General features: G+C 38.4%; 1 protein-coding gene across 1 annotated transcript in view; it reads right to left on the minus strand.

Moving 5' to 3' along the window:
* Positions 1-26,618, minus strand: part of LOC150082149 (paired box protein Pax-6-like) — a 53,982-nt gene extending 27,364 nt beyond the window's left edge. Inside the window, exons 1-3 of the mRNA XM_090380437.1 lie at positions 26,553-26,618; positions 21,143-21,239; positions 9,268-9,614 (exon numbers count right to left, since the gene is read on the minus strand). Of these exons, the coding sequence (XP_090236563.1) occupies positions 9,268-9,614; positions 21,143-21,239; positions 26,553-26,618 (510 nt within the window). The remainder of the gene's footprint in view (positions 1-9,267; positions 9,615-21,142; positions 21,240-26,552) is intronic.
* Between the last annotated feature and the right edge of the window lie 773 nt (positions 26,619-27,391).

A 27,391-nucleotide genomic window follows, 5' to 3' on the forward strand; every position in this document is an offset into this window, starting at 1 on the left:
GATGAGTGTTGATAAAGTTATTAAGGTGTTGAAAAACTTTGCGATACCGATTCTCAGAAGGGTGACAAAGGGGATCAGTTCAAAACTGGATCTCCAGCTTTGAACTAATCTCCTTTGATCTTTTTTGATGATGGCTATTAAGTTAATTTGTTTCAGGTTATTTGGGTAGATTCCTTTGATGAAATAAAGGTTTAGAGATGTTCAGTAGGCAGTAGACGAAATTCTTTCTGGTTTCTTCCAAGAAATTACAGGGATAAGATATTCATCTTATCCCTGTAATCTTTTTTCTGAATATTGAAAGCAAATTTATGGTGTACCACATTACAGAACGAATGGATTTGCGTAAGTTTGTGCAAATTTATTTACTAGATCAGACACGATTTCGTTTCATGATTGGAAAATATATAATTCTGATGTTATTTGTGTTTAAAAAATGTATTAGGGTTTTTATATTCTTTCCTTATCTTTTGGGCATAGTTTTCTTCCGAGCTGCCGAAGCTTTTTCTTTTTCTGTTTCTCATTAATATGTAATTAAAGTTTCTTTCCTGTAGGATGAACTTACGTTATGCATAATGCGACTACTTAGCACTGTTTGCCAACGTGCAGGCGAATAGAGACAGGAATGTATTCAAAATATTCCAGGGAATCTAATCAATATTTATAGTAAGAGCGACCAAGAGAAATGGCAAGTTGAATCTATATATACACTGTGCTGCCACTTTATTAGGTACACCCCTGCTGTGCACACAAATGGTTTGTCCCACAACGTTGCAAGTCACATGACCACAGTTGTGGATATAAATGCGGCAGGACAAACTTGCTAGTATCGGTTAAGCGTACAAACCGTTGCAAGAATGGTGAAAAGGAGTGATCTAACGGACTTCGACGTGGCATGGTAGTAGGTGCAAGACGTGCTGGACAAAGCATCTCTGAAACGGCAGTTCTGAACTTTTCACGCATCACAGTTTCAAGGGTGTATCGAGAATGGTACAACGAACAGAAAACATCTTCTCAACGGCACTCCTGTGGAAGAAAATCGCTTGTTCATGAGAGAGGTCAGAGGAGGATGGCTAGAACTGTGCAAGCAAACAGACGGGTCACAATGTCGCACATCACGTCAGAATACAACCTTGGTGCGCAGAACAAAATATCGCAACGGACCACTAGTCGCACTTTGTCGCGAATGGGCTTCAACAGCCGACGGCCATATTGCGTACCTTTGTTATCAATGAAGAACAAGAGAGCTCGCCTCCTGTGAACACAGCAACACCAGCACTGGACTATCGAGGATTGGAAAACAGTTGCTTGGTCTGGCGAGTCGAAGCTCCTGGTGCATCATGTTGATGGAAGGCTCAGTATTTGACGAAAATAACATGAATCCATGGACCCGTTATGTCTGAAGACTACTGTGCAAGGTGGTGGGGCAGTGTTATGGTGTGGGGAATGTTTTCTTGGCACACGTTGGGTCCATTGATACCCATAGATTCACGCCTGAATGCCATATCGTACTACTTAAACATCGTTGCTGACCAAGTGCATCTGTTCATGTTGACAGTTTATCCTCAGTCAGATGGTTACTTCCAGCAGGATAATGCGCCGGTGCGCAAAGCCCGAATCACTATAGAATGGTTTCAAGGACATGACAATGACTTTTCTTTGCTGCAGTGGGCCGCTCAGTCCCTAGATCTCAATCCTATTGACCATCTTTGGGATGAGTTGGAAAGGGCTGTTCGCTGCAGGCTTACACCTCGGTGGAATCTCAAAGACCTGCGTGACACACTCATGTCTGCATGGTACTCCATTCTTGCCCAACGTTTTCAGCATCTTGTTCAATCCATGCCTATATATATATATATTTTTTTTTTGTTGTTTTTTTTCCGTAAGTTATTTGGTTCCTTTGTGGTATGTAAATAGTAGTGGGGGAAAGGGGTAAGTGATATTCTCTGCTAAAACAGAGGGGAAAAAGAGTATTTGGAAGAATTAATTGCAGGTGTGTATAAAGATTGGTTGTGTGGGTAAACTGGTTGTTTCTGATGAAAAGCTCAACTAGTTTTCTTCAGTTATAATCAGAGATCTGTAAGCTTAGCTCTAGAAGAACTGACTTACTAAAAATAACATAGCAATGCGTGTAACTCTATGTTAAATTGGCTAACCATTAATGCCTAACAGTGAGAGTAGTTAATCACTCATTGGCTTCGCTTTCACTCGCAAGACAGCACCAGACCATAACCCAAGATGATATTATCTGTGTGTGTACGTGCGAATTTGTCTTATTATATTTGGTTAAACCAATCCCAGAACTATCCTTGTCACATGGATGCATTCATATCTACGTAAAAAGTACTGAATATTTTATTTTTAGTCCGCGATCCAAAAAAAAAAATCAGAACGTATAATTTGAAAGACAAATTTGACCAGGATTTTCCCCTAAGACGCAACCGCTTCTGGCATTTTCCAACATCATCTACGCCCCGGGCCAATCTTGGTTTACGCTGACCCAAGTTGGAAGGACGTATTTCACATTGACTGTTTGGATTTCTTGGTTTTAAAAATAATATCGTGTTAATAAATATTTGTGCATTTAAATTTAAAAAAATTTTGGATCTTTAATTCCATGTGCACGGCCATCCGAACTAATTGGGGATTTTTCTAATAAAAAATAAGGAGTCACTTGTAAAATTTCATGGTCCCGTTCATTTCATGGTCCCGATGGCTCCAAAAAGGTTGGAGCAGAATTATGGGAAATACCGTATATTTCAAACGTTCTTATAAGCGTTCTTACAAACGTTCTTAAAATCCTAAGACCAATACGTCGTAGGATTTTACAATTAACCATGAATATAATCGTTAACTGACATTAGTAAAGTTAACCATGATGCGAATTAATAGATGTGTGGAATCATCAAGTATCTGGAAGATTTCAATCTGGCTATATGCAAACAAATCTGCTCAAATAACATATTCCTTACAGAAGCAACTAAACAACGTAGAAATTAAAATTGCAGATATCTCAATTCCAAATGTCTATGCTCACAAAGACCTTGGGTTGTTTTTGATAAAAATCTTTCCTTTAATGCCCACTATTTATATGTTGGTTAATCAAACAAGAAACAGCAGCGATTCATGACAAAAAAAAAACCAGTCATTTAGCATGTTCAAAGATGCATCTTTCCCATTCTGTCTTATGCTTCCGAAATCTGGTCTGGTGCTTCTCAAGTTACCATCAAGAAATACCTTGCCCTAGAATATTGAGTTCTTAGATGGCTGCATAGTAAACTTCGCTTTCTCCACACAATGTCCATGCAACAACTTTAAAAACTTCAACACAAAGTCTCTGCAACAGATAATTAACGAGTCTGGAGTCATGCGTCTTGCAAAGTTAATTACTTCTGCAAGCGATTCACCAAACTTAGCCAACATAACATCTGCCCCAACAGAGAAAATTCAAGAAACCAACAACAATTCAAATCCAACCTCTCCAGGCTTAAATAAATGGACAGAATGTTCCCTAATGCATCCCTTCACCTCATAAATCATTATAACATTGATTGCAAAAGGATAGTCAACTCTAAAGCCTACAGGAGTCACAATTCGAATCAGATGAAGAGAAATAAAAACAGCAGCCTGCCTCTATCCCAGTAATTGCAACTGAAAGCCAACTGCGCAATTCTGCAATTAATTCATTGTTAATGTTTATATGAATTCTGCTATGTATGTCAGTGAATACGCTTTATCATAACTCAAAACGGACAGAAGGAAAGAAAAAAAAACAGGACTGTATTTTGTTGAATATCAAGGTAGAGGATAATAACGTAATGGTATAAATACTCGTCATAATTCTATGAGTATTTACTAGCGTTAGTCCTAATCCTGCTCTCCACCCTTACAATATTACTTCTGTACCCAAACAACTACTCATGAAACATTGTTGGTACCACTAAACCCCTTTCAAAGAGAACTCCGCTCAAATAACAGACTTCAAATGTCCAAAAGGCTCACCCCAATGAATAAAGGGACCGTTTTTCGGTGCTGACAAATGGCCGTTTTCGAGCAAATTAATGTGACTCAAGGTGACAAATATGCTAACCAAGACAAGGTTAAACAGTCTTGGTCCCCGTTTGCTCTTTGAACAGAACGGGATCATCGAAAACGCCAGAACGAGCTGAAAGAACACACAAGAAAACGATCATTCTCTTTCCGCCGAGGTTAAGTCCCCCCCTAAGGGGTCTGTTCCCCCCAATGGGTGAGAACATTCGCGATACAGACACAACATTCACTCGCGTTGTCATCCGGAGGTGATGTATGATGCACCTACCCCTCCCCCATTGCTGAATGTGTCTGCAGCTTCTTTCACGGCGTTCCATTCACAGCGTTCTAACTGCTACTCGCCTAGTCATAGCCGACCGACCTGAAAGCGTTTAGTCCTTTTTACCTTTGACCCGCTACCACTGCCTTGTCGCTACAACCACAAACACAACCAGGACCTTCAATAAATGGCAGTTGCAGAGGGCGCTGCATCGCTTCGTTGTAACAAAAAGGAGGGGGACGAGGGGGATACGTCAAGGGGTAGCCAGTTTCGGATAGAGAGAATAGAAAACGTGTTATTTCTTCCTCTCTTTGGTCAAGTGACTTTACACACCAGGTCTTCATCCACGCACTTAAATTGTTGACCGCTCCTAAAAGGTTACCGTGAAGGACCAGTTAAAGTAGTATTCCAGTAGGCGGGGTCCCTCGGAGTGATGTTAGGCCCATCACTCCGAATCCAGGTGCCACAGCTGTTCTCGAGTGTGTGAATAGACAGCACGACTGTTGGACCTAAACACACAGGTGTAGATAAAACGTTGGTGAGCACTGACTCGCAAGGGATGACCCCCTCCCCCCCCCCTGGTACTTCCTTTCCCTATATGAGAAACCGCTCCGATCACTTGTCTTCATTATCACTTAATTTGATTCCGTGTTTTCTGCCATCCGTGACTCCCATCCCACTTCACAAAAGAGGGAACGATGGATCAGTTGACGTCTATATTACGACCACGGGGGGAGGGGAGGGGGGGAGTTAAAAACATCCGTCACCAAGGGAGCCATCTACGTTACCAGAAATTAATAAGCTGAGATAAAACCAACAAAAAAGAAAGAAGGAAAAAAGAGGGAAAAAAAAAAAACCGGCCTGAAAGCTGTTAATGTCTCATGAGGGGTTCATTCATATCAGCTTTGTTCCTATTTCCCCCTCTGCGTCTTTCATCTTTTCATCGCATCCCACCTCGACTGGACGGTTGAACGGTTGAGCGAAGGCTACAAAGCCACCGTGAGCCGTTCGTATAAAAGTGTGGCACGCGTGCCGCTAATGACGTTAACGGGCCGTGAGATGATGAAGGCGACATCTAGTGGAAGAAAGGACTTAATGAAACTGTAAACTTTGGACTCTTTTTTTCGTTTTCTCTGATTCGTAATGGGGGGAATTGTACGATGTGTAAAAGCAGATGATTCGGATAAGTGGAGAAAACGAAGTATTAGAGGGGGGGGGGAAGAATTTTCTCGTATAAACATGTAGAGAAACATTAACAAGGAGAGGAGAGAGAAAAATTGAAAATAGGAGGAAAAATGCGCTCCCGAGAGAGGAATTAAGAAGTGAGACTGCAAAAGAATGACAGATGAATGCTTTCTTGCCTTTAAATATCAAGAAAATGCAGGAAGATTCAAAATTGGTGCAACCCATTTCTTCGTTTGATAAAGATAGGCGATTCTTAAAACACACATCGATGGCAATTTTGTATACATTCGCATGCACAATAATGGTTGTTCTGCACAAAACAATAATTTTGTAACTCGATTGGGCCTCTCGTCTTCGAGAACACGGTTGACAGAAACATACCAGGATTCAATACACCAGATTATTGGGGTATTTGACAATTAAGAAGAGGGGGAAGATGACTTTTCATACATTCAATGAAACAGTGGATGCTGAGAGGCTTTTTGTGGTTGTGGTATTTCTAAAAAAATTGTGGTCCCCAAGATCTTCATGATGACTATTTTTTTTATGAAAACCCTGAAGTGTCTATAGAAAAGGAATGCAGCAGAAACAGAACATCTATGAGACAGAGAGTGGAGAGATCTGTTAGAGAGGAGTCATCAATTAACTGCCATCTTCTGAATGGAATCTAGAAGTCTCAGAGAGATTTTGGGGGCAACGCCCCAGATGTGGGAACAATATTCCATGGTAGAGCGGATTTGCGATTTGTACAGAGTGAACAGCTGCTTGGAAGAAAAGCAACGCCAAGAGAGAAAGAGAAACCCCAGTTTTTTAGATGGAGAGGAAGCGATATTTGTGATGTGCTTGTGCCAAGAGAGATTAGAAGTCAGAGAGATAAGAAAGGACTGAGTTTCGGAAGGATTTAAATCAACTAAATTAGCTTTGCCCCATTGGAGAATTAGCATTTAGGGAATTGGAAGAGAAGTTAAAGCTGATTGAGCAGGACAAGGCTTCTCAAACTGGAAGATGGGATGCAATGTGCTATCATCAGCAAAACTATGGATAGAATTTCCGGTCAATGGAAGAAAGTCATTAATATACAAGAGGAAAAGAGTGGGGGGAAGAACTGAACCTTGGGGGCATCAACATTAGTGGAGAAGTTAGAAGACAGAGAGCCATCTCCGAATGCTCACCCACAGTGAGCATTCGGAGAGAAAACTGGATGCCCAATTACAAAAAAAAAAAAAACAGCCCCTCGTGGGTAGCACAGTTAGTAGGATCGCCGCTCTCCCCACTCAGGTCTTTTCCACCCGGTGTGGGACCGGGTGGAAAAGACCTGAGTTTGAATCCCGTCAATGGCGGGACGAATTTTTATGGCTTTTTCACAATGTAGCTGAGTTAGTTGATCTAAAGCGAGGGTAGCATGGTTTTTCTTCCAAAAACTCGGGTGTTTCGTCCAGCAAACAGAAAATCGACCTCAGAACACAGACAATGTACAGTGTCTGTAAATTGCGACATGGCTTTAGTCGCCGATGCTCCTAAAACCCAATAACAACAACAAAGAACAGTTGGCAAACCATAAGACGAAAGCTTATTTAGAAGACCTTTATGCCAAACACGATCAAAAGCCTTTCAAATGCCAAGCGCAAATGCTTGAGTTTCACCAAACATTTCCAGTGAATTTTCCACAGATGGGTATCAGCCAGAATATCACCAGTGGATGGATCGACACTGACGGAATCCATACTGGCGATTGTTGATCAGATGGAAGGTTTCTGGGTTTTTTTTTTTTCTGTGTTTCTGATGAAAGGCTTGTTGACAGAACATACATTAAAATAATCCTCACAATTGGGGGAACTGAAAGCCACCGTAGAGAATGAAATCGTGAAACAAAGATGTCATTAAAGAAGGTGAAAACAGTCTGCGCATGTAAAAGATAACGGAGTTTAATTCCTGGTATGAGTTTAAACTTCAGAAAATCTTTGGAAAAGAGAAAGATACGTTTGCACCCCACAATAAAGTTAGGAATCCGTTCATTCTAAACTAAATATTTTATATATCCGCTTATCTATCTAAACATCTCTCTTCGAAAGTGGTAAATCACTGAGAACTGTGTCCCTCTTGGCTTTCCCTTCTCCTCCTCCTCCTCCTCCTCCTCCCAGCGAGAGAACTAAGCCAATTCTCGCAACCCTGTTTGCTGTCACTATTTATCCGACTGTGCGTTTACGTGCGCTAATTTTTGCCGCTGTTTTAACGAGCTGTCCTCACCGGACCCGCCATCTCTTGCCTCAGACGCACCTCTGGCGTTCCGCGCGAACGCTGTGCTGTCATTGGTTGACATAAGCTTGACGGTCGATTTCTCGTGTCCGCAGATTCTAATGATCCGTATTGTCAACACCAGGATTCGGCCAAGAGGGGTTGCTAAGGTTACAGATATAGTTTTTTTCTTTCTTTTCTTCTCTCTTTCTCTTTGTTGGAAATTGTACAAAGTAAAGGGGAAATGTCCCATTTTCAGGAAACCCATGAAAGGTACACTGTCCACAAGTGAGATTCAGATGTGAAGTAAGTAGGGTGGTTAAGTATAGATGTAATTGAATCATCGCACGATTTTTGCGATCTTTCTCTCATTTTCCATAATACCATCGTGAGTGGCTGGCTGGCCAATAGGGTGGGGAAATTGCAGGACAAAACTGAAAGCGACAAAAGTTACGAATCCCTGACCTAGATGCACAGAAGAAGCAAAACGAGAGCAGCCATTGTTGATAGGGGTTCTCCGGTACTATTTTTTCTCTCTCAAAACTGTGCTAGTAATTAATGTGATTAGTTATGCTCTGAAGAAGGGGAAGTAAAATACCTCTCGAAACGTTGAGAGGTTTTAATAGTTTATCATAATAAATAATTAACAGATACGCGATATAAAGGCGTTTTAATTAATTACATACATTAAAATTCTTACAAAAGGATTTGATTGGAATTAGTGGGACAATAGATGATTCAGCCATCCGTTGCAGACTTTTAGACATAGCTCGTCAGCCAATCAAAAAGCAGATTTTGAAAGCAACTCAAGCTATGAAGAAAAAAAAAAAAAAAACTGAGATAGACCAACAGGTTTAAAAGCTGGACTATTGGAGAAAAGTCCTCTTTTCAGATTAAAGCCATTTTGGGATGCAGGAAATGAGACTTACGCATGGAAGAAGGTTAGATGGAGAAAGTATATCTGCTAAGTATATGCAGCAGACTACCAAACACCCAATTAAAAACGTTTTGAGGTTGTTATTCGTTGTCAAGGTACTGGATCCCTTGTTCCTACAAATGCGTTATTCATTTAAAAAAAAAAAAGTCATGAAATTTTTTCTAGAAGAAACAATATAAGATCTTGGAATTGCCTGGAAAATGCCCCTGACCTCAATCTGATCTGCATGGCTGTGATACAGGTCTGGTTCCATGATCCAAAAAGAAATGAAAGGTCCAAAAACTCCATGCTGAAATCAGTGAATCTGGTTATATGGACCAAAGGAGGGGGAGTTAAAAAGACATCCATGGTATCGGTCACAAAAACCATTATGGAATGTTCGCTTCCCCGCACTACTCAAAATATAGGAAAACCAACTGCAGATGGACTCTATTGGAAAAACTAACTCCACTTTTGTGATCAATCCAATCTCCGAAAAGGAAAATATCTTTACAGACACTTTCCGTATATATACGTGCGCACACATTCAGGGAAAATAAGCGTAGCCATTAATAACAGGATTATTTTTGACGTCACGAAAAATAATGAGTAAAACGACACTTACGCTCGGCACAGAATCGTTCGTACACACCCCTTCCGACAGTAACCGGTCTCTTATCTCCCAGGCAAAGATCGACGGGCATTCCCGCTTAAACTGGGCGATCTTGGCCACCACATCCGGCGTAGCCACTCGGGGCTTGCTGCCGCCAATAGCACGTGGTCGAATGGAGCCCGTCTCGTAGTAGCGTCCCAGGATCTTGGAAACGCAGCCGTTGGAAACCTGCAGGATGCGGGAGATGTCGCACGGCCTTGCGCCGCTGTGGGCCAGCTCGACGATCTTCTGGCGGGTGGAGTCGGGCAATGGACGGCCGTTCACGTAAACACCGCCCAGTTGGTTGATGCCGCTGTGGCCTGAAAGTGAAATACACGTTCCGTTGAGATTATCCTTAAGGATTTAAATTTAGTCGCCAGCATTAAGAAAGTCAAAATTAAGAAAACGAAAATATCGATCCGTTAGTTTTCTGTCATATTTTAAATACATATAACTCTCTTCATAAAATACAAAGGTGTATTTTTTATTTTCAAAATTTACTGAAAATTTTTAAAGTATTAAAGAGAATTTTTAAGATATTTAGATAAAATAAAGTTTGCTGTTATTCTTTATAGAAAAATATTAATAAAATATAAAAAATTATATACTTTAAAGAAAATTCTAAATCATTTGTTAATTGTAAAACATAATTCAAAATATTTGGACCAATAAAAAGACGTTTTCCGTTATGCTCAGTTATTTACTAATTAACTGTGCATGACAATTCAAATTTTGAATTCAAATTGAAATATTTGGACCAATAAAAAGACGTTTCCCGTCATGCTCAGTTATCAATGTTTGCTACTTCTGAAACACCACTTATGTCGAATTTTACATTAAATAAATAAAAATGATACCATTAAGTTGTCTACAGTTAATGATATAAGTAATTATTAAACTTGCTATAAACTATAATATAGTCTATTTTAATTTGATCATTCTAATTCTGAATCTGTTATATATTTTAATAATTAAAACACAAAAGTGCATTGGGGAAGAAAAAAATTAATCTGCCAATAACTGAAAACAACGGGTGGTGTTTTTGTTATGTGATTAGCAAATTCAAATAAAATTTTGTCAGCTGAATGTAAGCTTTATTTCATAAACAAAAAACGGAAATTTTGGAATTTTAAAAACTTAGCAAGCGAAATCTAGGATTAAATGTGAATTTCGTGTAAATTCCCTTAGGGCAAGGTTAAAATCAAATATTCAGTCCATTTATTAGTAGGCTCTTAGGGAAAGACTAAAATCAAATGATTTCAACATCACACGTCATAGATACGTCATAGTTGGGTATGCGTATATGTCAAGTACCAAAATGGCTAAGGCTAAGAAGCATCTGTAAATTGCTTGTATTCTGTGGTGGATTTCGGGAGAAAAAACCACGCAACACTCGACTGCTAACTCAATCATGTTGTGAAAAAAGCCCATAAAAATTCTTCGCATCATTGACAGTATTCGAACTCAAGAGTTTTCCTCCCTGGTGTGGGGTAGGACAGTGATTATATCCACTGTGCTACTGCGAGGACTATCATAACGTAAACGACAAAATAAATAAATAAACTCTCTAGCGGTTGTCCTGCTGGGAGTCAGAGATGATCGCTAGGAGTCTTTGGAATTAATGAGGCTAGCTCGAAATAAGTGGTGAGATGAAAAGTCAAGGTCAGCGACGAGTTCTGAAAGCTGAAGGATCGTTTCTTCTGGAGATTCTAGAAAGGAACCAGAATGTTCATTAGATTCAGGAGATCCATACAGTCAATTTCAGAGTTGAGAGCTTTAAACAGCAATATGACAGTATTTTATCCGCGCAGAGAGGAGAGTAACACTTAAAAGCTTGTAGAGGTGAGGAGAGATGCTGTTGTAGAAGGTAAGCCTATTTCTCTAGCAGAAGTGTCTTATTATTGCTTTCTGGTGCTTCTGTGTTCCTTCGATCAGGCAGCGATGGTGGGGATTCCAAAATATACCCGCGTGGTCAAATACTGGGAGAACAAAGGTTTTTTTAAAGGATTTTTTAGTTATGTTGAAGATGCGATATTTAAAGGGACTCGACTAGTGAAAAGTTACTCACAGATAGAATTAACTTGACTGAAAGTGATGCCTAATACATTTGTATTTATGAAGAGAAGAGATTTCTGTCTATTTCTGAAGCAGAGGATATTTTTTACCATATTCAGCTGAAGTTTCCATTTCTTCATACCATTCTGAGAGATTGTCGAGTGATCCCGCATGGACAAGTTGATCCTGATCATTCACGATGATAGCATTTTGAACATCGCCTGCATAGCTGAAGCGACGAATCTTGGAAGCAACAGATTTTCATTCACGCAGATGAAGAACAAGGTGGGAGGGGTCTAATAACAATCCTTGGGAGAACCCTGTCGCCAAGGTAAATGGTCTGGAGGAAGGTCTCTTTCACCACAACAGTGTTCTGCCTACCAACAAGGTAGTTCTTAACCCAGTTGACGAGGTTATAATAGCATCTATCTGATGCTATTATAGCCTCGCTCTTAGCGAACAAGGTTAGTTAAATTGACCTTTTGCTAGTGAATCCATGTTCGTCCTTGGCGAAGAGGTGTTTGAAGTGGGCAAGGAAGCTTGGAGTCGATAATTTTTTTCGAGTACCTTAGCAAGAGACGTTACGATAATCGATAATAATCGAGTCTTTAAGGCGTCCACAAAGAGGTCCATTTGAATGGAGGCATACAAGATAATATGCAGGAACACAATACGCGCTTTAAGTTTTGAGAGTAAGATAGGCGAGATATCATCTAATCCAGGTGGGTTGGTATTACTATAAAGGAATGTTCTGCAGATTCCCCTTGGAGATGTCAAAGCTGTTCAAATTAAAATGGGTTCATGCCATTCCTCCCAAGAAGACTTTCTGGAAGGTGCTGATTCAAGAAGGAGCATTGAAAGAAGTGGCAAAAGTCCAAGTATATGGGCTAACGTCTGACCCACGAGGGTATCGGGGGTTTCTTGGGCTGGATTTGAAACTCTGAACGAGACGGCGGAAATGTTTCAAGTTACGATCCTAGATTGGATGCGATTGAGATATCTATCATATCATAGGCGCAAAATCACTGAAATAGGAACTCTTTATGGTAGATTCATTTCATAGTCAAAATCGTACTCATTGTCAAAAATGAAGTTGATTTTGAATGCTCAGAACCATCTCATTGGACTATCATTTTTCAACGTTATATTTCTATGTTTGTATACTTAATAGATTAAATAAAGCGAATAAGATAAACTGGTTGACACGTGAAACTCTTACGGAATCTTTATAATGAATGATAGCTTGAACGTTTCGGAAAAGAACTCCTGGGCGTGGCTTATATCAAAGGAATTTCCCAAGCTGGTATGTTACGAATAAGAAGGGCAATAATATTTATTTATTTTCGCTTGGAATTCTGCAAATAAATGTGCAAAAACTTCTCTTGCCAACTGCTATAGACCACCCCTAAAATTTCAACATGGCATCCCCTTGTACGCGACTATCGCATTACTGTTCAAGTTCTTTTCCATGTAGTCAAATTATACTTGGCTAGATTTTAAACGTCAATAATTATATTTCATGAAAAAATAATAGCAATAAAAGAAATGCAAACATATGTTCCGTCATGCTGTCAAACCCTATGTTAAAAACACTTTATTAAACACCGACATAATAGCGACTAGGTCATCTTTAGCCCTCAGAACAGTCTGGATTCTTCATGGCACGGACTCAATGAGATGTCAAAAGAATGTCAGAGAAATGCCGGTCCACGTTCACGCAATTGCTGATCACAGTTGTTGCAAATTGCGGATCTCTGTAAAATTCTGGCCTTCCGACTAGCTCATTAGCATGTTGGAAGAACTCCTTCACGCATGGCCACAGCATAGCCATGAACTGCATTGTGTCCATATGCGAATGAGTCCATGGACTCATGCTCTTTTCCCCACGTTCTGGTCCTCCTATCAGCATGAAGCACTTAACTAACGGGATTTGTCAGACCAAGCAACGTATTTCCAGTTCTTCAGCCTCTGCTGATCTCTTGCTTCAAATGTTTCCGAGCACAGGATTGCCGCTGGATGGATGTTATTTGGTGTTTAGACCAATCTCGATATCCGAAACACACTTGTACGGAAAAACCCCAACATGATTGCAGTTTTCGACACACGCCTACCAGCGCGTCTTGCATCGACTACCATGTTCAAAGTCACTTAAATCTTTAATCATGTCCATTTTCGCATCTTTTTTGATTTCGCATCATCCCCATTTATCTGTCTGCCTGCTTCATATCGTATGGTATGAACATGCGATGCTGTTAACGAAGGAGCGCTGTTTCATAAAAAGGGTGGATGCACCTAATAAAGTGGCCACTCTCTTTAGGACAGGTGTGGGATCGAATCCCGTCGGAAATTGGAAGATTTCTTAGACGTCTCTTCAAAATTGAAGCTTTCATTAGTGGCCAGTAGTTACAAGTTTCACCGTTAATAGTCTTGCACTAAAATACAGAAAATTATGGGCTTACAATGCTGTGAAGCAACTTTTTAATTAACCTGTCTAAAATATTTAAAAGTTTGAGTCTTTTTTTTTTATTGCTATTAGGTTTATAACAATAGATACTTGAAAGCCGAATCTTTCTTCCAGCAAACAGGCAAATCAGTCACAGAATACGTGCAATTTAGACACAATATACTGACGCCTCATAGCCTCAATTGCTTAAGTTATTCGCATGCAGAGTCTATCTCTTTTCAATCTTGAGTGCTTGCTTATTTTCCACAACGTAAAAAGGGAAATTTAATTGCGCGAAGCCCCATGGAATCTTCTGGCCCAGTGCGGCTGCACATATTGCGCATGCCATTTGTAAATTATTACAATGAGCCCTTAATCAATATGTAATTATTCATAATTAAACCTTTCTTGCGAAATGAGATAAGTCAGTTTGTAATAACAGCGGTAGAATCTCAGTTGGGACGAATTCAACAAACATTGCAATGTTTGTTAAATTCAGCCGATATTCGTATGCTAGGAGGGTCGATAACGTTCCCTTATCTGGCAGGTGATGATACAGTAAATATGAATACATACAGTTTTATTCTTTTGAATTGACTAGGTAATGGTTAGTTCTTAATGTTTGTTATCAAACATTAATGAACATCATGATCTTCCCAAACATCAGCTTGGATAGCCTTGAGTCCCTTGGATGGAACGGATTTCAGAAGATGTATATCGAATCGTTTTACCGACTAGCCAGTTCAAATTATTCAAATAATTATGCAATATAATTATTATTTATTCAATAAATGAATTACTTTGGCCTTGACATACCATTCATGTATTGTAGGATCAATAACATTCGTCATAAACTTCAGAAATTTCACTCCCCTTGTATTGGCGAGACTGCGAGGCCACGTAAATATTATAACTTATAATATTTGTTGTATATTTATACTAGAGGCCATATACATATACAGCGCATAAACTCAAAAGGTTGTAATCTGTAAAATAGGGCCATAAAATTTGAGGATTATTGCGGCATTTGCAATAATCCTTCCATACACCACAGTAGCTTAGTTTCTTCAGATTCATTAATAATGCCCTACTACGAGTCATACTGGTTGGCATTATATTATTTAGGTTGAATTGACTCTACAGGTTGTATTCTATACAATTGCTCCTTAACCATCACCGCTTTTTGACAATAGCTGAAGAATACCGAGGACTCAACACCCAAGATTTCCTAAATAACTCGGTTGATGCCAAGCAGCTGCTTCCACGATATCCACGTGGGTTCTGATTCATCACTTGATTACACAATTTGTAATTTTTTGTATAATTTGTACTGCCCCAAACAATTCTTTGTCCAGATTCGTTCCCAAACAATTCTTTGTCCAGTATTGTTTAAGAATTTGGAAGAATTCACCAGAATAGATTTTCATCTATTCATTAAGAACGTAATTTTGTTAAGTTGAACTCGTCTGTACCCTCCCGCCAGCAACTAAGAGATGCTGTTATTCAATGAAGGACTGCGAGAAGAATAAACCATACCAATGCCAGATAAAAACCCCAAAAAAGGCGTGGAAGTAGAAAGGTAATCAAACACGCAGGTAGGAATTATGGAGTTAATTTTTGGTTTCAAATTGGCTACATGTAAGCCGATCCATTGTGAGCAGATTGACGAAAAGACTCGATATAATCTAATTTAATTAAACTTAAAAAGGAAAACTTGCAAAAGATCGCTGAAAGGAAATTAATAGAAGCCAACCTCATTTGTTTTTCTATTGGCAAATTCATCCCTAATAAAATCACGACGTATTTCAAACACAGTTATGTAAATCTACTGAAAGTCAGGGTGAACAAAGCGTGACGTCATTATCTTGTTAGGTTGTGACTAGCAGTTAAAAAAGCAAAGTATTCTGCTACACAGTTTACAGTAAACAACCAAAAAACCCTGACTGACACACACACACAGTTTTTTGTTCCCGGCCTCATCAACGAGAAATAATGTGTAAGAAATACTATTAAGCCTACCTGTTTTTTCCGGTAGAGAAGAAGCAATACTAAAACGTATTACGCTCAGCGCGTGCATAAAACCTCATCCCTTAACTACCCTGTTGTCCCATTGGTCCAATAATCCGGGCAAGCGAGTTCTGATAAGATCATTTGTCTCGTCGATAAAATTTGTTGTCGCACTTTACATAATTCATTACATACCTCATCCCCCCTCCCCTCACGTCCCCTCTACACACACTCACCTCCCTCTCACAACTCTAATACTTGCTGGCCACAGTTAATGAGAATCGAGAGAGGGAGGCAGAGGATTTTTCGCGGATAAGGCCAGGTCCGCTTTTCCACTAAACAGTGACACTGATTAGGTCCGAGTGCCGTGAACGATTTATGCACATCGGACGAGCCTCCTCTCATTCCGACGGCTGACGACGTCACAAAGCGGAGGCTCTGAGTGAGCCTGAACTTTCCGCCTGTCTGGACGCTGCAGGCCTAACGACTTGAAGCCGAAAGGTTTGTTCCTGTCGTAGGTAAGCCTAACGAGGCTTAGCTTTCCGCTTGTCTGGGTAAGCAGCAGCTACAACATAACTCTTAACCTTATTTGCTTGTTACTGTTCTGCATACGTCGTTGCCAAAAGTTAAGGAATCGGCCTTAGTTATGAGACGTTCTGTAAATACTCCCACGCGGTGTGTAAATAAACTCCGCATCGATGCATAAACTACGTTTGTTTCCTTCATAAGACTCGTTTTCGGAGACAGAAATAAAATTTCAGCGAGATAGGATTAAACAGACTCTGTTTAAATGTTACTTCATCCTTTTTGGATTTGTTTCGGTCAAAAGTTTTACTTGGACAAAGTTAAACGCAGCTTAATTGGCAAATAAAGGAAGGAAGTGGTATCTGCGTGTGCCACAAGCCACTTCTGAATTATTACTCTCTCTCTCTCTCACACAGCTGGGAGGAAGGTTTCAGGAATCCAGTTCCAATATCAGGAGGAGGATGTAGGATGATATTTCTACTTGGAACTCCAGGTTCCATAAGCGAAAGACTTCAAAACGTTTAGAACTCAGATTTGGTTGTTGTCTTGTTCAACTTAATGCTTAGGACTCGTAACTTCCAGACTGTCTCCAAAAGAGATTACCTTCGCCAAACTTCTGATCTCTTCAGGTGTCATATAAACTAATGTCCATCTTATCAGTGATCTTCCATGGATGACAACTTCTGAAGAGCATCTTTTACACATAAGTAAATGGCAAATATAGTTTAAAAAGCTGTTTTGATGTCTTGCAGAAGGACTCCGAGTGCCTCTGATCCACTTTTGATTGTTCTTTCAGCACTCTAAGGACATTCAAAGAACTTTCCAGACGTTGAGCGTCGTGGTTATTAATTTTGGAGCGTTACACGTTTTAATTTATCTCAGAATAGTTGAGAGGTCTCATTTTCTTCTTGATTATCAATGTTGAATACTTTTTAAAACACTGAATGGGAAAGGCCCGGGTTCGAATCACCCGTCAATGAAGTGAGGAACTTTTATGGACTTTTTTTCACTCCGTAGTTGAGTTAGTCGATCTCAGTAGACAGCAAAGTTCCTCCCCTGGGAAAGTCAGGATTTTCATCCACAAAAGAGAAAAATTGATCATAGAACGCGCCCAATTTTTGGACATAATACACATGGGCTTATAAGTTTGAACTTGGCTGCTCTAATAAGACAGATTTTTAAAATATAATTGTTTTAATGTAGAATTTTGTTATAATTATAAAACGGTGTTTTTTTAATCCTAAACATTCTAGTAAAAATTTTAAAAAAATTCAAATAAAAATTATTTATTTTTATAGAATAATAAAGTTTATAAACTTTAAAAGCTTTAAAACAATTTAGCTTTTTATAGCAATATAATGAAACCAATTGTTATCTAGCAATTGTAATTAATAATTAGCATCTTTGGAGGTAACTCCTACTTTGCAGGGATTTTTTTTCAATCTTAAGGGATCCAACCGAAAACTGTTCCTCCATTTCAAAAGTGCAATTGAAGGAATAAAAAAAAGAAACACTTAAAAGTTTCGCTTCTTTGTCAATTTGCAAAAACAATACACCCATTATCTCGTCTCCTCTTAGCTTTGTGTCTCTTCTGTCACGGATTAAACAAGGGGATTAGATCCTCGAAGCTTTTGAAATAGTTTGCTTTTCTGTCGTTCAAACTCCAGCAGGTCCACACACACACACACACACACACACACACACACACACACACACACACACACACACACACACGGAGGTGTATTGACCGTTAAAGGATAACGAACGCTTTTCTAAAGATTTCCTTTAAGCCAAAAACATCGATTAACGGTAGAGATTACATCCCTTTTCAACGCCTGCAAACTGTCGATCATTAGTAATTCAGCAGTTTTTGTGCTCGGCTTTTTCTCCTTCGCTGAAGTCACTGGAAATTGATTTATACTATCTGTGCTCATTCTCTATAATTAGGGAGATTATCACACTTCCAGCCTCTCGGTAACGTTAGTAATGTGCTTGGTGATTAAGCACAAGATCGCAGAGAGAGACAGGGAAGAGAACGAAGAACAAGAAGGGTGAAAAAAACCTTGAAATTATAGTGTAATTTTATAATTGCGCAGAGACAAAACGTATGGAATGGAAGAAAGATGTTTTCATCATCAGTGTGGATAATGATTGCGTAAAGAAAACATTTCGCTCATTCCAGGGGTGGGGAAGAGTTACTTTTACTAGCTGACATTTTGAAATGTTTATTCTGCTGCTTGAATTATTTATATAAACTTCAGGTAATTATGTTTTATAGTGCATTTGTAAATTTTAATATATTCTTCGTAAAATGTCTTAAGATTTATACATACTTCGTTTTTTTTTACTATACAAATATTTATTTTAAATATGAGCAACAAAATTAAAGCACGTTTTATCGAAGAAAGCGTAAATTTAATGAACTGATGAGGCTACAACCCTATGACTGTTTCGAGAGGTACCTCTACCTCTTTAATTATTTGTGAATTATGAAACAGCACGTGTTTGGGAATAATATTTCAGGTTTTATCTAAATATTATGCGCCTTGCAGTACTATCGTGTTTAAATTCACCAAAAACAGGTGTTTAAATATTTTAACATATCTTCAAAGTATCGATCTTACTGAATTAATTGACCCGTCTTCAGTGTTGAAATAAATAAATATGTTTGGTATAACACCGCAGACTAGATTCGAAATTAACGAACATGTCCATCTTCCATTCTAAAGTTTATAAAAGTTCGAAAAACGCTTAAGAAAATAGCAGAATGGTACCCAAGAGGAGCTAAAAGAAATCCAGGAAGACAACAACGGAGATGGACAGATGAAATTCAGGAGTTCGTGGCCAGTAAATGGATGACCATTGCACAAAACAGAAGGAACCGGAAAGTTGCTGAAGAGGCCTTCATCCTGCAGTGGATTGAAAATGGCTGATGATGATACTGAGCTATAGCTCCAGGATGGCTAGTGGAACTTACATATTGACTATAGCATTTTTTGAAAACCAATATACTATCGCCACAGTTAACAATTACCTCAGAAATATTTGTGGTAGCTTCCGGGCTCCATCCTGAAAATGTCATCCACCAATCCTTGGCAGAACTCAGTTAAGAGTGGAGTTGAAGCTTACCATCAATAAGAAAAGTATTAAAAAAAAAACACACAAATGATAATATTTCTTCTTTATGGATTATATAATAATATAAAATTTTAAGTTCAACTTGGTGAACTTAAAAATTAAAATTCATGTACAAAAATACCTCTCTATGAAGTGTAATTATAATAATAGGGATCAAAAGGAATCAAAAATCCTGAAGGAGTTTTTTTATCCTTTATATTAGATTAAACATCCTTAGAGAATTTAGTTTTAAAACATTTTAAAGGATAATATTATTAAAACTATGAATTCCATCAGTATAAGAGGAAATACAAGAAAATGACAATCGTTTTTAATTCTAGTCAAAATTACTGTTTTCAGCGCCACCTATCTTGCGAATTCGCTGCGCAGGTTAAGTTGCTCTTATTGTCCTTGCGAATATCATTGCATATCTCTTTAAGCTTGAAAACTTTTTAAATTTATAATTAATCTCTGTCACTCTTGCTTCAGTTTGAGTTTTCTTTTAAAATATAACGTTGTAATATTACTTTAAATTAGGAGAGATCAAATCTCAAAATGAAAGGTGATTTAGAGTCATTTTTCGGAAATATCCCCCACCATTTTAAAGACTGTAATTCTAAATTACAGCCCTCCGTGAAGGTATAACTGTTCCCCAAGTTGAAACATGTTTGGGTTCGAAACCCGCTCGAAAATGGAGAAATTTTAAAGGCCTTCAGTTGGGAAAGAGTAGTTAGCCGTTCTCAGAGGGACGGAATAGAGATCTCCCCTGTTCAGTTCAAACACCATGCAAATCGACCCGTGAACAGACACTTGTACCTGTTCATGTACAAAAGGGTGTATTTGTTTATGAGATATTACAGCAAACTATTAGTAGAGTAATTTTAAATTTATAAATATTAACAACAACGAAAAGATCGGAACAAGTTCATGTCAATAGAAGTACTGGATTCTAACTTGGATCAAATCGTATATTTGGTCAAACATGTGAGCCAAAAAGACTAACTAATCAATAGAATCGGATAAATCGGGCTTTTACACACTAATAATTTTTGCTTTTTTTTAAATATGAATGTGATAATTATCCACCACGTTTAATTCCTTTATAAGAAATAACAGAACTAATTCCTTTATGACATCCTTTCTTTAACTATGGAGGAGGAGGCAAAATTTAAATAAGGGAATCCGTCCCTATTAATTAAAGGGTAGAAGATCCCCCTTTAAAGAAATAAAAGTATTAAAGACTAATTATATACAGAATAGACAAACAAATCGCAAAATTGGAAGCTAAAATACAGCTGTAGTTTACGATTATAGATAAAAAATGGCTATAAATAAAGGTGTGGATTAGAAAGGACTACGAGTTGTCTTTGAAAAAAAATCACGTGAACACATCGTAATAAATATTTTGGATATCTTTGAATAATGACTTCTAGACAAATGCAAATGCTTCTCTTAATTCGTTCGCCATTTTAACAAACTATTTTATTGAAAATAATAAACTATTAGAAGATATTTAATTCTTTTCTATAATATTCAATAAAAAGTTATTTTGATTAATTTTTCTCAAATAAAATAGCAATTTACAATTGACACCAATAATATTACACACATAAAGCACTCGTTTTCTTCTACGTATAGTTAAGCCTAAGTTAAAAACATAACAGGTAAATTTTATAATGTAGGGAAGAGTCGGTACCATACATGAGGGCTGAGATGAAAACGGCGCAGAGGCGTACTTTTGCTTCGAAGGGTCAAACGCACACAAGATGTCGGCCAGGCGGCAACCAGGTAACTGGTCCTAGACAGATAATTGGTCTGTCGACGTTGGTCTCGAAGTCGGAAGAAGTTGGTAGGAGATCAAACTCCACACCAAGTCCAGCTGCCCACGGTGGAGGATGAAGAAGGGGCGCGCACACAGATACCAAGACTGGCACCCCGGCCACTGATAAGCGAACGCTGCGATTGGTGAGCACGCGACGGGCGGTGTCACAACGGCGATGCTGGGGCGGTGCGCGTGCACGCGTACAGGCCAGGCCAATGTTGCGTTCCCCTGTTGCGCCAACATTGCGGCACGCACGCAAGCAAGCACACACACACACACACACACACACGCACACACAAACCATCGAACACGAGATTTAAAAAGTTTCTTTTGAGTGACTAGCGTAAAAATGCACGTGCAGTCTAGCCATTCTCCCCATCTTTCGTGAAACGTCTTTTTGAATTTTTTTTGCGAATGCCTAAGCAGCTGATGACACAGTGTTCATTAAAATAGGATTAATTCTCGCTGTTAGACACGGAATAAACGAAACAAAAGGGCTCTAAGGACGTGGAGGATCCTGAGAGTCGGTTTGTTCGCTCTCTCTCTCTCTCTCACTTTTGTCTCGTGCGTCTAAAAAAATTGCTTTATTCGCTCGAAAATGTAGATTTATTTATAATTTGGCGTGCTTGCCGGGAATCAAATAAGAAATTAGTGATGCTAAGGTAGGGCTATTTGATTCTCATAGAGAAAAGTTTTTTGAAAGCTAAATTTTTGCGGGGGGGAGGCAATAAATGTAAACTTAAATATAAAGAATTTTTAGCATTAAAATCTTTGTTTAAATAATAATAAATAAGAAAATTAACTGTTCAATATTAGCTATCAAATTAAAAAAAACAAACTGTGTTCTATATGTACAGTTCAACACAAATTTTTCACTGAACTCTACACTTCCTGTGATGACGTCATACGAACTGATTATTAACATTGTGTAATATTTTTAGCGTACATATCAATAGCCTAGGGTTATTGATTCATAAAGTTTTCAATCCTGAAAAGATAATAATATGTTTAAAATAAATATAAGGAGTTTTTCACATTAAAAACTTTGTTTTAATAATAATAAGCAAGAAAACTAACTTATCTTTTCAATATTAGCTACGAAATTAAAAAATAACCCGGTGTTTTAAATATACAGAAATGATCAACCGAGATAAATTTTCCAGGGATTTGAATTACGCTTCCTTTGATGACGTCACATAGTCTTTTTAAAATCATTGTGAATGATCTATTGATATTAATAGGGGTAAACGTATTCATCATATCAACGATCGTGTTTGTCTTAATAATGCTCTTTATATGTACACAAAGATACGCATAAATTCTGCTATTTATACATTATAAAAGAATAATGTTTTTCTAGGAAAATGTTTCAGTAAAATTTTTAATTTATGTTTTGAAAGGGCCATCAATACAAGCCGTGGGTTGATGTATTGTTTTGAGAAATGATAAACTCAATTCTGCCATAAGCCAGTTGATTACATTCGGAAAGAAGAGCATTTTAAGGAAATTTTCTGTTGTTTTCAGAATTAGAATCAGAATTTAAATCTCTCAGTTTTTTCTCTAAATCGAAATATATGAAACAACTGAATTGCTTTGTGAGAGCAGAAATGTGAAGGCGTGTGGTCTCCGAAGTTTCTAGGATAGTCATAACTGAGAATTCAGAGATTGGTTTCAAGGAAAATTTGATGTTCTTTCTGTGGGGAGGGAGAATTTCCATCGGGCTAATTAAAAGATGTAAAATCATTGGACACTAAAATCGAAGTAACATATCTTTGACCTGTGATAATTTATTGAAAGTAGTTAGAAGTGCAGATAAGAAGGTGTTGTTAGCATATAAATTTTCTACAAATAATTATAAAGTTGGCAGAATTATAAAGGCAGGAAATAGAATAATAATTGTATTTAAGTATGATGCTCCCTCTCTCATAGCCTCTAAATCTGTTGGGATGATAGCATCATTTTTCTGTATTACAAAACAGAAAAAGAAAGAAATACTACTTAGATAGTACTTAAATTCGCTTTAACCTGAGTGAAATTACTCTAATTAATCAATTACTCTAAGAGTCGAAATAAAATGAAAGGAAGAAATAAAAATTCTTAAAAAAATCTTAAAATGGTAACTCCATACGGTATTTTACACCAAATGCTTATTCAGAAACCTTTCTTAGTCGATGGACTGATAGAGAAAAGTCACAGAGAGTTACAATCTATCAGGTAAAATTTAATGATGAGTGCACAAGCTTCAAAACAGACAAAGAAAAACAAAAAGAGAGAAAATCTCTTTCTCTCAATCTATCCATCTTTCTAGATATTTTAAGAAATTAGTATTTGTTATAAAGCGACAGGTTTATTAAACTATCCATCCCTCCCCTCCACAAAAAGAGAAGAAATAATAAGAATACCCACATTCTCTTTACCAGCTTTGGATTTTAAACTTTCCAGTGATCAGATACGAGGGGATAAACAACCTGAAAGGTAGGCCTAGTGAACAGGATAAACGTGATGAAAACTGGGAGGGGGGGGTATCTTCACCTAAAAAAGGCCTTTATACTTACAGCTGTAAATTTTAATAGTAAAATTTTAAATGGCCCACCTGCTTGAAAAGCCTAGCAGATAAAAAACACCCAACTATATCCCGGTTATTTTCAATTCTCCCAACATTTTCGATGTCTGTATTTATGAAGCAACAGAAGGCAAAGTTTAGAAGACATAAAATGATCCACTGATAAATATATCGATTCAACCACTTCTCCTTTCCCCTAACTCTGTTCCCCCATCACCCTGCAGTGAAGTGATCTGGTAATGAGGGTATCCTAGCGAGAAGCTTCAATGTTCAGGCACGAGAGCTCTACCCGCACTTGTCCTGGAAACCTTATCGATTACAGTATTGGTCGAGGGCGGTAGAGTCGATATAGAGAGGTATGCTTGGTCCGTGTGTCTGTCCGGGCGTTCCGCCGCACCAAAGGAGATGGAGATATCTGATCAACTTCATCACTGAGGACGCAAAGATCAGTCTGGTGACAGTTGCTATGGAGATGGGAACTGTAAGAGTTGGCACAAGACGACCAGGGATTCCGAAACACATGTAAGTCTAATGCAACCCCCTTTTCCCTTCGATGATACAAAGGCACTTGATATATCTGAAATCAGGAATCGATGGCAGAAAAGAAAGAAAAAAAAATCAAAGTTTGCGACAGATCAGATTTCAAGACAATTGGTAAACCGTTTTGGGATAGCAAAGAGTATTGGAGAAGATTACACCAAGAAATCTTTAAATTTCGATAACACTGTGAAGTGGTGTGTATGTTGTCATTCAGAAGTGATTTTTGAAGAATAAGAAGCAGAAGGAAAGAAAAGTTTCCAACTATCATCATTTAGTTATAACGGAATACAGAAAAGAGTTGCCTTGACTCACATGGATGTGGTATGTTAGGCAGAGTACGAGTACAAGGGTTGTGACGTTGTCTTTTTCTGGCTAAAAAATATATTTTTAAACTGGGCAACTCATCTTTAGGTTTGGGGCAGGAGTAATGGTAAAATATCTCTCAAGAAAGATGGTAAATACGATTATTTTAATAAAGAAAACGTTTCTGAAGACCATTATAAACACATTGTCTATGATAGGTTAAATATAGTATAGATACATGGGTTGTTTCCTTTAATTTATGACTAAACAAATAAACAGTATTTTGGTTTCAAGAAGAAAAAAAAACTTTCAAGAAGATAAAACTGCTTGTTAAGACAAAAGATCTTACCACTAGTAGGAAACACTCTGCCTTCACAGCGAGTTGTCCCGATATTGTACAACTTATGACAAATGCTGTTTTTTGGCATTGCACTACATTCAAAAAATTGCACCGCCACAAGGTTAATCTACCATTTACTCCAAGATTTGTTTGAAGTTAGTGCAATACCGGGGCAACGCGTTTTATTTCAAACACCTGTCTCTTGTCTATTTCCCTTCAATGGGCACTGCCCTTCTCGGACTAATGGTATTGGTGGAGTTCTGTCCTGAGCCCACTGTTATTTTCTATATTTATTGATTATATTGATGAGATCATATCAAGCTTTAAGGTTGCAGATGATAAGAAGGTTACCAGAGTTCATCACAGTAATCAGGGTATGCTCTGTAATGAAATCTATAAAAATTTCATTACATTTTGAGTACTCTCCATACAGGTCCGGAGGCCTCACTTTAGGAAGAATGCAGGGCTGCTGGGACGGGTGCACAGAAGAGGAGCGAGATTGGTGAAGGGAACAAAGCAGTGCTCTTACCAAGAAAGACTTCCGTTCTGCAAATTGCAGCTTCTGGAGTCTAGGCACTTGCGGGGTGATTTGATTGAGGAGGTGTTTATGACTTTGACTGCATTGAGCAAGCTCGCTGCTGATGGAATTCTTCCTCTTACTACTGACTACACACATGAGGGGCATAAATTCAAATTGAGATAGGATGGTTGCGGGACAGATGTGAGGAAATTTGCTTTCAACCAGACTGCTGGAACAAACTTCCGTCTGATGATATTGACGTGGATATTTTGGATAATTTTAAGGGAGAACTAGACAAATTCTTAGAGTAAATGGACAGGTGATGTTGGAAGTATTTTTTTTTTTGGCTGATGATGTATAAGCCAACTTTATTGCACCATTTGCCACTACACTACTAATTCTAATACCAGGGCAACTCATTGCGAAGACAAAATTTGTTCTGCTGTGAGTGATAAAACTTCTTGCATTAGCTACACAGTTCGGGATCATGCTTGCCTTTTATATCTATTGATACGTTGATTCTTTCACTGAAGGAAGCTTCCACATCCCATGATTTTTCATCAGGGCAGACTCAAGGGTATATGGCGCCCCTAGGCTACATTGACTGATGGCACCTGAGCCCGCCGATGCGAAGATTTTCATTTTTTAGAATGATTGATTTTACTAATTTGTGCCAAGGTTTAGGGGACACAAAAGGCCTTAAACCTTGGCGCCCCTAGGCCAGTGCCTACTCGGCCTTACCCTAAAGCCGACCCTGTTTTTCACGGATCACCTGAACCACATGAGGTCTCTTCCCTTTCAGTACAAATATTAATTTCAAGTGCCAACAGAAATCACAGAAGTTAGATCTGAAGATTATGAGTGAGGGACCATAGCATATGCTGCTCTTGAGACTGGCATAGTTCAAAGTATTTTATTATTTTTTTTTGGCGGGCTCCAGGGTTTCCCCTATTCGCCGCTGAAAGTAATCTATACATTGTGCACAATTTATAATGATTAATTATACATGAAAAGACTATTTACAGGCATAAGGAGATCTACTTGAACGTCAAGGACAAGAACATGTTCCTCGACACTGAATCGTGTCATGATAATTTATTGCGCTGAGCCAGACTGCCAATTAATAATTCTATAGAGTTGACAGCAGGTATTGTAAGATCTATTATGCAAATTCTGAACAATCACGAATTAGAGACTGATTACTGCCCTCATCAGTCTCAGTGAGTGACAAATTTGGCGAACAATAACATGGCTGTGCTTTTCTTCCTCCCACCAAAAAAACTTCCCCGTATTTTTCAGATCCAGCTCCGTCTAGTATTTCTTCTGCTCCTCTTTCATAAACTGGATGGAGAAGAGTACCTATCAACCGGAAGTGACGTAAAATCATTCGGTTTACCTGAAACCGGAAATGATGAAAAGTGTCGATTGTAATCCTCTAAATCTTCCTCAGACACCAGATTTCCCTCTTTTTTTTTTTTTTTTTTGCCACGAATAGGTAAATTTCTGTTTTCAAATTTACGCATCCTAATAAATTGCATTTTTTTTTTTTTTTTTTAACTCGCCGCAGTGAACATCATGGCCGACAGTTTCGTACGGCTTCACCCGAAGCAGACGATCCGGAGGGAAACCCTACTCCTCACGTTTATCGAGGCGCCAAATCTCGAACCTTGGTGCACGCGCTGTAATAACAAAATATGGCTTCTTGCAAGTTTCCCGTGTCATAATGACGTAGTCGGGGAGGTCAGACCAGGGTGCGAGACAGTAGACAAACGACACTCCACGACCTATTAGCAATTGAGATGGTTAGAGGAGAGGGGAAAGTCCTGCAAGAGGGAGACAGGACGGGGGGATGAGTGCTAGAT

This window comes from Mastigoproctus giganteus, chromosome 8 (genome assembly GCF_048544385.1).
Source record: "Mastigoproctus giganteus isolate SK-2022 chromosome 8, ASM4854438v1, whole genome shotgun sequence".
Lineage (NCBI taxonomy): Eukaryota > Metazoa > Arthropoda > Arachnida > Uropygi > Thelyphonidae > Mastigoproctus > Mastigoproctus giganteus.